This window comes from Myotis davidii, unplaced genomic scaffold, assembly GCF_000327345.1.
Source record: "Myotis davidii unplaced genomic scaffold, ASM32734v1 scaffold441, whole genome shotgun sequence".
In the NCBI taxonomy this organism is placed as follows: Eukaryota; Metazoa; Chordata; class Mammalia; order Chiroptera; family Vespertilionidae; genus Myotis; species Myotis davidii.
This window is the reverse complement of record NW_006291818.1, coordinates 2,276,491-2,289,184: the sequence shown is the minus strand read 5'-3', so window position 1 is coordinate 2,289,184 and position 12,694 is coordinate 2,276,491. Positions and strand designations below refer to the sequence as shown.

General features: G+C 35.1%; 1 protein-coding gene across 1 annotated transcript in view; it reads right to left on the bottom strand.

The window, feature by feature from the left end:
- Nucleotides 1-12,694, bottom strand: part of ZNF280D (zinc finger protein 280D) — an 86,833-nt gene that overhangs the window by 25,160 nt on the left and 48,979 nt on the right. The window contains exons 12-15 of the mRNA XM_006765242.2: nucleotides 9,701-9,835; nucleotides 7,568-7,875; nucleotides 6,967-7,107; nucleotides 1,303-1,365 (exon numbers count right to left, since the gene is read on the bottom strand). Of these exons, the coding sequence (XP_006765305.1) occupies nucleotides 1,303-1,365; nucleotides 6,967-7,107; nucleotides 7,568-7,875; nucleotides 9,701-9,835 (647 nt within the window). The remainder of the gene's footprint in view (nucleotides 1-1,302; nucleotides 1,366-6,966; nucleotides 7,108-7,567; nucleotides 7,876-9,700; nucleotides 9,836-12,694) is intronic.

The following is a 12,694-nucleotide window of genomic DNA, read 5'->3' as shown; positions in this document are numbered from 1 at the left end:
CGCTAGGATGTGCACTGGCCACCATGGGGCAGATGCTCCAACAAGTAGATTAGCTTGCTGCTGGGGTTGGGCTCATTGGGACTGGGCAAGACAGGCCAGACACACCCTGGAACCAACATCCCTCAGTCCCTCCCCGGCATCTTTGGAGTGAGCAGGGTCCTTCCAGCAGGCGGGGTCCCTTGGCCTGGTCTGTGGGGATTGGGGCTAAACTGGCTCTCTGACATTCCGAGGGGTCCTGGAGTGTGAGAGGGCACTCTGCAAAGTTGCTGTTGTACAGGGTGTAGAACTCAAACAAAAGTGTGCAGTAAACCAGACTCGGGGCCAACAGTGCCCCAGAACCAACGTAACCCACGGCTGAAGGTGGAATTGCGCAGCCCCGGGAGGAATCAGGCTCCCTCTTCTCTGGTTTTGGGGTGCATCACCCAAGAACCGCCGCTGCCAAATCACTGCAGCTCAGCAGCTCGTGTTAAGTGTCTGCCCCCTCGTGGTTAGTGCACATCATAGCAACTAGTCAGATGGTGGGAGGGACACTTAGCATATTAGCCTTTTATATACGTAGATATGTTGATACGTGTTCTTTTCTATTAACAAACTGCCCTCGCAGACACTAAAAGTTGTCTCAATGGTAAAAAGTAGCTAAATGCCTATTCTACAGGATATAGTTAATTGGCCCAGGGTGGAATGCCTAAATCAAGCCTTCTCTAAACAAGGATTTGTAATTACAAATTTATAATAAAATTCCTTGATCTGGGAAAATGTAGGAGGCTCAGATTACTATTGGGTCATCAATAGACAGGACCTCTAGTTATTTATAATGGCTTCAAAGTTAAAATAACCTAAATTGTTAAACAAACAATGGTATACCCATACAATGGAATACTACTGAGCAATAAAAAATGATGTACTGATATATACAAGTGAACATGTAAAATATGCTAAATGGAAGAAGCCAATCATAAAAGATCACATAATGTACCATTCCATTTATATGAAATGTCCAGAATAGGCAAATCTATATAAACAGACAGAAGATTAGAGGTTACTTAGGAATTGGTGGAATTGGAAGGAAATGGGGATAACCTTAATGAGTACAGGGTTATTGTTTGGAGTGATAAAAATGTACTAATATTAACTGTGGCGATGACTGCACAACCTGGTGAATATATTAAAAAACTATTAATTATACAATTTAAGTGTGTGAATTGCATGATATATGAATTATATCTCATTGAAGATATTATATAAAAAATTTAAGTCATAAAATTTTTCAATAGAAAGAATTTTAAAAAATCAACTAGTTACCTGAGATTTCTTGAATGCTCCTTAAAAATACAAAACCTTTTACTTGGGCGGTTACTGTGAAAGCTGGGGAGACAAAACAGATTTTATTAGTTTTATTCTATAGTACTCACATTAATTTATAGCTATATTTCAAGTCTATAATTAAGTTTCTAGTTTTGAGTAAAACATTATGGTATAAATAAAATAATGTTTGTCGTCCTGGGTAATTCTATATTTTATCTTACACTCCATTTTACCTATTTTCTAATACACAAATTTCCCTATGTATTTGCTTATATGATCAGTACCCTTATCATTACACAAAAGTAAATATTCAAGTTTTTTTAGAAGTAAAGCACAAATTCATTTTCTTATCTGTTGAAGAGTTAAAAGCAATTTTAATTTTTTGCTAATTTTTTACTGTAATATAAACAGTTATCAAGAATAATCATTAAATTGTTTTCCAATCTTAACGTCCTCATGTTGGGGAGAGGGGGTAGAGTCTAAATGATCTTCTTGCAAGTAAACAATACACAAGTGAAATGCCATTGTTTAGCATTTATAAAATCAAACATTTAGAGAGTTCTTTGTAGTTACTAGGAGGGGTTTAAAAAAAGTTTAAAGCAAAACTCATGAGTTAAAATAATGCTTCCACTAAGCATAGAACAGAAAACACTAAACAACCTTTGTAACCAAATATTGCTTTTATATACCCTTTTATATGTTTTTATTGATTTCAGAGCGAGGTAGGGAGAGAGAATCATTGTTCATGCCTCCTGTATGCCCCCTATTGGGGATTGAGCTGAAACCTAGGCATATGCTCTGACCTAGAATCCAACTGTGACCTCCTGGTTCATGGGTCGATGCACAACCACTGAGCCACACTATATACCCTTTTACATATGGTAAGGAAAGCTTCCCTGTACTAGAAAGACAGGATTAGTTTAACACAATATCACTAAAAGTGGAGTCATGGATTTAAAAATCAGTATCACCTGGGGACTGTAGACAGGAAGCCAGCTATACAGTTACTTAACTGTCCTTCTACTGACAATTATTTAGAACCAATAAATCTATACAAAATATACACGAAACTCAAGCATATCTTATGAAAATTCAGTAGTCTGTCTTATTTATTGTATAGGAATAATATTATTTTACCAACATTCTTTTTCTTTGGTAATTTTTTAAATCACTCTTCAAAGCCTACGTGAAATATCATTTATAGGACACCTTCCCTTATCTCTTCTTTAAAGAATTTGTTCTTGCCTCCACTGTGCTCTCATAGTAATTTTTTTATCACATTAAGCTAGGTAAATAGTTATCTCTCCTACTAAATTGTAAAAATCAATGGCAAGGACTTTATCCACAACAGCTAATATTGACAACTTAGAAAAAAATAGCTATAATTACTTGAATGCTTCCTAAATGCAAATCATATTATTAAGCACTTTAAATCTTACATTTCTTTTAATAATCAGAGTAACTTTCATTTGAAGAAAATAAAACTGGGAGGCAGATTAAATAACTTGCCAAACGTCACAAAGAAAATTAATAGATAAATTGTGAAGCTTAGATTAAAATAAGGATTTTTCTGATTCTTCTCCACGAGCCTGTCATACTTCTTAGCAAACAGCAAACTCCACTAGAAAAGGAGATATTGCCGAAACCGGTTTGGCTCAGTGGATAGAGCGTAGGCCTGCGGACTGAAGGGTCCCGGGTTCGATTCCGGTCAAGGGCATGTACATGGGTTGCGGGTACATCTCCCGTGGGAGATGTGCAGGAGGCAGCTAACTAATCGATGTTTCTCTCTCATCGATGTTTCTGACTCTCTATCTCTCTCCTTTCCTCTCTGTAAAAAATCAATAAAATATATTTTTAAAAAAAGAAAAGAAAAGGAGATATTAACATACAGTACTTATGGCTGCTAACTTTATTATATGTAGAGAAAAAGCCTTCTTATACATCACGTTGAGGAAAAATACCAACATACAGCAATTTGTTTGGATTATTTTAGGAGTCTCCTATTGCTACCTAAAAGCTATAAGGTCTAATAAAACTACCACACTCAAATAATGCTCCACTTAAAAAAAATCACTTAAAAATTACATGTTTAATGATGATCTACCTTGAAAGAGTCTTATTCCAAAAATGCTCCAATTGCATCACTACTTTTGAATATCCTCTTTTGAGATTTTATGTAGAGCCTTTTATAATTATAACAAATAATAACTATCAATTGCTGTCTGTAATGTTGTAGATGACATGGTAAATACAAAGAGCCCCGTCTTTCAAGGAGATATTCAGACACAAACAAATGTAATAAAAGGCAGAATCAATGAACAGTACACAACTCAAAGGAAGGAATGATCCTTGTGAGTGGTTGTGGTGACCAAACATTTCAAAGAAGGCCAACTGAAAGGAAGGACAGGGACTAACAAAAATAAGGAAAACCACTATCAAAAATGAGTACAGGAAGAGACTTTACTCTGGAAAAGAGCAGTCAACTTAGGGGGATGGGAGTCTTTATAGAAAGAATGACTGGGGCAGATTTAAGACCAGAGGGGAAAAGACCAATTGAGAGGACAGAGGTGGTATGGATAGGAATTAAATGTACTCATCCTCTGGAGGAAATGTAACTTCTGAACCTACAGAACTCAAGGTTATAACAAGAATCCAAAATGGGCAGTGGTACTGATGGGCCATTCAATGGGAGATACCAAAGGCCGTGAGGCAAGAGCACCAGTGAAGTAGAGAAAAAGGAAAGGGGATTTACCATACCCTAAGAGTGGCAGTGGAAGCTTTCAGTTCCCTATGAAGCTAATAATGAATAAGAGCTTAGCATGTGTGATGACAATGAAATGCTAGGTTGGGGCTCACTGAGGAATTGGGAAAAGGGTATGGGAGTAGGGATCATTGAAAATGTTTTGGAACAGAATGGATTTGGAGGTTGTACAGGACAAGCGGGAAGTATATGATAAATGAGAGTTGGAAGGGTGGAATGACACAAGATTTTCCAATTTGAATCCCTGTAAATTAAGGGCAGATTTAAAGCCCCATTTGGGGCAGCAGCGTATTTGTCACAGAATAAGAGGCTTCACACAGACGTATACTGGGAGAAAGAACGCATGAGGCCTGGTTTGGAGGAAATGGAATATAGGTGTAGACCACTGCAGTAGTTGGGAGGCAAAGTGGCAAAATGCAGGAGGTGGGGTATTCAGGAAGCCATGCAAAGTGGCAAATCAAGAGAACTTCATGAGCTTAAGAAACTTGGAACGGTGAGTTATTTCCAGCTGGTGTTCCACAGTCAAACAGATGATGCTCCGAAAGAGTTATCTGGGTGGCAGTTGTCTGATTTCTGCAGATGATATAATGTTTGGCTTAATTTTGTTCCTTTTAGATGCCAGTGAGTCAAAGGAAATTTTCTATAAAGTAATTAGAAATATACAGTTGGCTCTCTGGAAAACTAAGCATTAAAGTGGAAAGATTTAAAGTTGAAAGGTAAAAGTTACATTGGTTAAGTTACCAGCAATGGAAATGTAAAGAGGCAAGAAATGTTGGAGAAAGAAAAGGCAATGAAGTAGAGGAGCAGCCAAAAAGGAAGAAGAAAAAGAGTGGTAACAGTTTAACAGAAGCTGAGGAGAATAGTTTCAAAAGTGAATGACAACACAGATCATCTTTAAAGGGCATGGTTAGTTGGCAGGTGGGGATGATACTCAAATTTAAGGGTAAAGAAATAACAAGCTAGTAACAAACACTTTGTACCAATGTAAAACAGTGAGAGAAAGACAAGAAATAAGGAAAGTAGGCAGTAGAGACAAATCTCCATCTTAAAAAAGAACCTCAAAATGTGTGTAGCCCTAGCTGGTTTGGCTTAGTGGATAGAATGTCAGCCTGCAAACCGAAGGGTCCTGGGTTCTGGGTTTGTTTCTGGCCAAGGGCATGTGCGTCGGTTGCAGGCTCCTCCCCGGCCCTGGTTAGGGCATGTGCAAAGAGGCAAATAATCAATGTGTTTCTCTCACATCAGTATTTCTCTCTGTCTTTCCCTCTCTCTTCTACTCTTTCTGAAATCAGTGGAAAAATATCCTCTGGTGAGGATTAAAAAAATAATGTAAGCAGAAGGAACCTAGTTGAGAGGAGATAAAGTAGCAAGTTAACTGAATAAGGTGGTGGAAGAACCAGAAGAGATGAGGAATAGGGTTAACTCTGTAGAAGTAGAACATCAGGGTTAACTTTGTAGAAGGAGAACATCATTATTTCTGAGATCAACGTTGGGATGAAGATAATAGGGAAAAAAAATTGTTCAGATATAAACGAGTTAGGTAAAGAATTCTAGAAGAGCCCAGCTGGTGCGGCTCAGCTGGTAGTCCCAAGCGGTCACTGGCTGGATTCCCAGTCAGGTCACATGCCTGGGGTTTCGAGCTCGACCCCCAGTAGAGGGTGTGCAGGAGGCAGCCATTTGATGTTTCTCTCATCACTGTTTCTATCTCTCCCTCTCCCTTCCTCTCTTTCTAAAATCAATAAAAACATTTTTTTAAAAGAAATCTAGAACAAAAACAAAGCAACAATCAAATCAGATCACCCCGAGGGTGAGGTTGACTATAAAGTTAGAGAAGTGCTGTTGGACTTTGGAAAGAGGAGTCAAAGCTCTGAAAGTGACAGGGAAATATGAATTCAAAAGAAATAAACATACATATGATGAGATTATAATGCTAAAGGTAAAAAGGGGGATACAATAACTTAAAAGTTGATGTAAAGTGCTGGCACAAAAAGTAAGGTATCATAAGGTTAGGTTAATTAAGGGGGGTGGGGAGGAGGGAGAACTATGAGAAAGGTGTGGAAGCAATCAAGAAAGGTGGGAGAATTCTTGAGAGGAGCAGCTGATAATTATCAGAAAGTAACATAAAGGTCATGTTATGATTTTTGAGAAAATCACTTTCATTATACTTTAATTCTGACTTTTTAAAAAAAGAATCAATCTAACTAGTTTATATCTGAACAATTTTTTACTATTTTCAACAAATAAAATCCATCCTAAAAGATGATTATACTAATAAGATACAAATGAATGTGATCTGTGAGGTTTTCTCTGCATTCTGTACATATGTACTAGGTACTCAAATATTCTAAGTTGAGTGAATTAATGAAAAAATTCCAATAATGGCATCATAACTAGAATAGTTTCTCATTTTACTGACTGAATGCAAGGACAGATAGCTTGACAGATAGGTGGACAGAGAGGGATGAGAGAGAAACAGATTCAATCAAGTTCTTAGCACCACTGAAAATCCTGGAGTCTCTCAAAGTGACTGCTTTGAAGAGAATAACACTCATGAGATTACATGCATTTGTTTGGTAAATATATTTGAAACATTTACATTTTTATCTTTAAAAATAACCATTTTGAAAGTCCTATAGGAAAAAGAAATTCCCATCAAAAACTATTTCTCAAACAGACCTATATAATTTATTTAGTCTAAATGTTCTTACAATTTTAGTTACAGTAATTTTATGAGTTACTATGCTGGAAAACAGTACCAGACATTATCCTAGAAATTCTCTATTGCTAGATGTTTTTAGCTCCTTGAAGAGAAAAATTGGTTTCTAACAGGATAACTGTTTTCAAAAACCAAACCTGTTGTATTATAATTCAATTGGTAATTACAGATGTTTAACTCATCTTACCTCATCATATGATTCACATAGGCTTTGCTACAGCTAGTGTTGTATCTGCAAAAACTACAGTGGACATACGTAGGAAAGTGATTTGAAAGATCTTTTATTTCGGAAAAACACTCAATGCACCTTTGAATTCCCCGACGGTACCTTATGGAGATATAAAGAAAATGGTAACAATATATTTTAAAACAAAAATAATAAGGGAGAGCTTTATTAATGTTCTGTTAATTAAAACCACGCTGTTTAAATGAACATATTTAAACAGACTTATAACTTGAAAATTTGCTATGAAACAACAGCTAGGATAAGTGTAATATCAGTTAATGCCTGTCACTGGAATAAAAGAAATTAACCAATTCAAATGTCATAAGATAGAAGCATAAAATATAATAATACCAATATAATAGATGAATATTATAGGAAAAATATAGGAAAGTACTGTTCAACAACAGTTGTTAAAAAAAAAATACTTATATTATTTGCTTGGTCTTTATGCCATAAGTGATAGCATATGAAAGTTGAGAGTTGTGTGCATTTAGATGAAATAAAGGTTTTATTCTTTTATTTAAGATTAAATTAGTATTATATATCAGGAATAAAAGATTACCTTAAGCTCCTCAATGCTGTATTGACTTTACTTTTTCTGTTGCTACTAGCCAAAGTGCTTTGTTTTTTTTGCATATTAGAGACTTTTGATTTGAATTTAGATTTACTTCCATTAGGCTTACTTGTAGTAGGTTTACTTGTATTAGATTTAGTTGTAGTAAATTTATTTGTGTTAGATTTTGTGGGATTTTTAGCAGTTACACATTTTGTTCTCGGAGGTGAGGCCTGAAGGGTAGAAGTGTTTGTACTAATGGAAGGTACAGTTGAAGATCCTGATTGAAGAGGTCCAACTGAAGCTCGAATAGTAACCTACAAAAACAGAGATAATATTTACTTTAGATAATTAATCCTTGCATAAGTATTAAAATATCACCATGTAACAAAAAAGTTAAATATCAAGTATTTTTAAAAGAGTAAGTATAAACTATAATTGGACAAGTCTTCCATTTATTTTAAATACTTAAATGAAATTAAAATTTGATATTTACTTACATTTTTATACTGATCAGTTAAATGTTATTAACAGATAATTAGGAATTATATGGGTATTAAAAAGAGCACATTCCATAGCTATCTTTATGCTCTGATGTAATTTAAAAAATTCATAGAGGTCAAAATTTAAATCTCAAAACCTGAAAAATAACTCTGGAAAGGCCTGCATTACCCTTTGCCCTGCATTACCCACAGTAAGTGTGCCCTGCATTACCTAGAGTAAATGTGACCTCCTCTTTCCAGGGGCTCATTTAGCAGAATTTATGTTTACAAAGGTTGTGGGGTGGGAGGGGCTACATCAATTCAATATATTTCATGGAGAGTGTAATAACATTTAGAATTTCCTTAAAGAGAACTAATATAAAGCTTATGAGGTAGTATTCAAAAATTCTATTAGTTTAGTTGACAATGGAAAACACAAATGCCTACCAACATTCTCATTAATCATATGACTATTCTCCCCTCATGTATTTATTATGAGTAGTCTATGAGGAAGTCCTATAAAACATGTGTCGCAGCATACAAAAGCAATGAACTGGAATCAGATTTGAAGTTAAATCTCATACAACTCCTTCCTAGTCATGTGGCCTAGAATAAGTAACTTATCCTCTCTAAGCTTCTTTACCTAAATACTATGGGACAATCCCTGCTTTGTTTATCTCACCAGATTGCTGTATGAATTAAAAGAATCTATGAAAAAGCATACTGAAAGCCTAATTCTAAGGTGCGAGAAAAACATTTAGTATCATTATTAATATTATTATTGCTATTATCATTAATAAGGGAAAATATGAGAGGACTGCACCGCTTACATTCATGTTATGCATGTCTAGTCCCAGCATGGAATGAATGGATTGCAGGGAAGGATGCTGGATAGCTTCTCTTGCTCTAGGTCTTCAGAGCATGGCTTTACATTGTTTAGTTAATTCAAATAACAGACATACCCACATTCAAAGGTAAGTACCCAAAGCCAAATATAAATTTTTGGGGATTATTTCACTTTGGATTATCCATGTCTCTGTTTCCCTCCACTGGAGCAAATATTCAAGAGCTGACTGTATATAAAGAAGTCAGAAAAAAACAGGAATATAAGGCAAAAAGGGAAAGGTAAAATACAATCATCAGTATGTAGTCAGACATGTGTTTGCTCACTTAAAACACAATGCTATCCAGCAGCAGAACTTGTTTCTCTGAGAGTAGACTCAGTAATAACAGCTTCAATAAACATCTAAGAACCTATGGCATTCAAAGCACTATACTAGATGCTGAGGACACAAAGATAAATAAATCATGATTCCTGATCTCAAATAGTTTAGCAGATAAAACCCATATATATATATACTGTCTACAAGAATAGCTCAAAAATAGGCTATATAATATTGACACAACCCACTGACCCAGGAAACACAATATCTAGTTGCACTTTTTACAAAGGAATACCATTCTAGCATAGCACACACAACCACTGAAAAAAACAATGGTTAGGTTTTTTTTCTAAACATAAGAATGCTAAAATTTGACATTGGAGTCTTAATAAAAATCAAAAACCATTTTTTAAAGTATTATATTCCATGGATAAAACCAGATAGGAGTTAATTTTATTATCATACCGTACGTTAAAATACAACATATTTACACTCACTTTTGTTCCAGGAGGTAGTCCTTCTAGCTCTTTAGGTTTTATAAATGTTCGATGATGCTGAGTCTTGTGATCCATTTTCTCTTTGCATGTCAAAAATTGCAGTCTGCATTTTGTACAACGATGTATTCCTTTTTTCTGTTTAGAAAACAGGAAAAATGATTTCTACAACCACAAATCCTGTGTCCTGCAACTGTTCTGATTTAACATTAATGATACCTAAATAATTTTTAAAATAGTATCTTATATCTCTCATCATAAATATTAGTGAAGTATTATTTCAATTTTTAAAATACTCTTTGCATTAGTATTTAGGTTTCAAAAATGTCTGTTACTGTACAGAAGCTGAACATGAAAGTTGTATCAATAGCTTCTAATGAAAGGTATCTCAATAGTGGTATTAAAGCTCCATTAATTATAATTTTAAAGTATTTAGACACAGGATACTATGAAAATGAGCTATACTATGTTTTTATCCCAGAAAAATATAAATTATTTCTCATTTTTGCTCTTTCTGGTTGGTAAAAAGTTGGTAAAAGAAATTTAAGTATCTAACCAGACATTTAAAGAAAGTTGTTATAGAAATGCTTGTATAAAGCAGTGCTAGCTAATAAAATTTTCTTCAATTATGAAAATGTTCAAGAGCTGCACTGTCTGATACAGTAGCCACCAGCCACATGTAGTTAACTGAGTACCTGAAATGTGCTGGACATTTATTTAATCTTAAATAGTCACAAATGATTAGTGGTTACCACACTGAATAGTGTGAATATGGAGGAATAAATCAAAACTATCCCTGATACACTTACTGACTGAAACACCTTGACTGAGTCCCTCCTTAAAACCAACCCTGTCACTATGCTATAGATGGGAAATAGGACCCAAGAAAAATCTAAATCATTTCCCCATAACTACTAAGTAACATTGCCAGATTCCTGACCCAACATTTTTCCTACTACATAATATCAACTACAAACTTTATCTATATGGTTTCATTAATTTAAAAATTACTTATGTATATACATATAAAAATACATACATATAAACTTAAATACAAAAGAATGTTTTCTCTAAAGTTGCAATGTGCGAGATAAATCATTACCATTTAAATATAATCAATCACTTTTTAACCTAAAATAAAGTTAATATCCTGGGAAGAACTTGCACAATTATTGGTACACAGCAGGCATTTCATAAGTTCTTTACAAAGTTCGAAATCCAGTTCCCAGAAATCTTTTCTATATCTATAATCACTCCTTAGGTTACCTCATCCAGTTTCAAGGCTTTAATACCATCTATCCAACTCCTTACTTAACATTGCTATTTGATGTCTAATATACATCTCAAATCAACATGGACAAAATTGAATTCTGAATTTCCTCCCTATATCCCTGCCCCCCAAAATTTGTTCTTTCCTCAGTCTTCCCCATATGACAGTATGTGAAAACTCCATTCTTAGGACAAAAAATTTGGTCACTCTCTCTCACACCCCATACCCAACCCATTAACAAAACCTGTTGGCTTCACCTTCAAAAACTTGCGTAATATTTCCACTTCTCATCACCTCCAACCATGGCTATCTATCATATTGGTCCAAGTAACTCTCCTGGGGTACTATAATAATCTCCTATCTTCTCCCTGTCATGTTCTTTCCTCCCTGTAGTGTATTCTTCCCATAGCTGTCAATGGTACTACAACCTGGCAGACCTTTCACATGCTTATAATGCTGTGAGGGCTTTCTGAAGCCCTGGTTCAGGTTTACAAGGCTTTACAAGAACAGGCCCATGTTCTATTGCTACAACCTTATCTCCTACTAGTCCTCATTAGGTTCCTCTGCTTTGGCCACACTGGCCTCTTTGGTTGTTCTCTGAGTATAAATTCACTTACCTCTCCCAGATTTCCACATGCCTTACTCCCTTATTTCCTTCAAAGAGGCCCTTTTTGACCACTCTCTATACAAAACGGCAAACACTCCTCCAACACTTCCCAATCCTTGGCACTCCCTATCCTCCACATTTCCTTCCACAGTAACTATCACGAGCTAACATGCAGATATGCTCAAATATAAACACACATTTTTTATTATCTTTCTCCACAATAATATGAATTCCAGAGGATACAAACTTTGTTTTGTTCATTGCTACAAAAAACCTAAAACAGCACCTGGCACACAGTGAGGCAACCAATAAATATTTGTTAAATAAACGGACAGTGAGGCAGAAAGAAAGAGAGTGACAGAGAAAATGCATATGAGCAGCAGGTACAATTTAACTAATTCAAAACATCTGACACTCCAGTCAATGAACATTTGTCCAGAGCCCTGAGAGAGAATACATTAATCTATTATTCCCTTAGTTGGACACAAGTATTGAAATCTCTTATGTGTATATATGCATTTCAAAGTGCTGATGCTGATATTTTAATAATGTGATGTTCAGTCAACAACAACAAAAAAATAGTGATCATTCCAAGGGTAGGTAAATAATTGTCTATGTTTAACTTTTGACAAGCATACTACATTATTTGGGAAACTTGAGGGATTTGAGGGTAATTCTGACTTATTATAAGTATTTTCTGCCCTTATACATTAATACCAATGTGAAATCTGACTCTGTGGGAAAGCAACAGAAGGCTGGGCTCTGAAGTCAAATTTTAACTCTGCTTTTTATTAGGTAATGTGACATTGGACAAGTTACTTTCTCTAAAACTTAGTTTTCTTACCTGTAAATTAGAAATAATAATATACATAGGGTAAGTGTAAGGATTAAATAAGGTAATGCATGTAAAACACCTGCTGCTGCCATAAATGGTTGCATATCGTTTTAACTACTTGTTATTTTTATTAAAGATCTAATGAGCATATTTAACACATCAAAAATCACTATTTTAAAAGTCATACAAATTGGGTAGTCAGCTCTAAAAATCACCCAAGACTTACTCATAGAACCTCTGAGAGAAAAGTTACAACCAAAATCTTCAAAGACAATAAAATGAGCC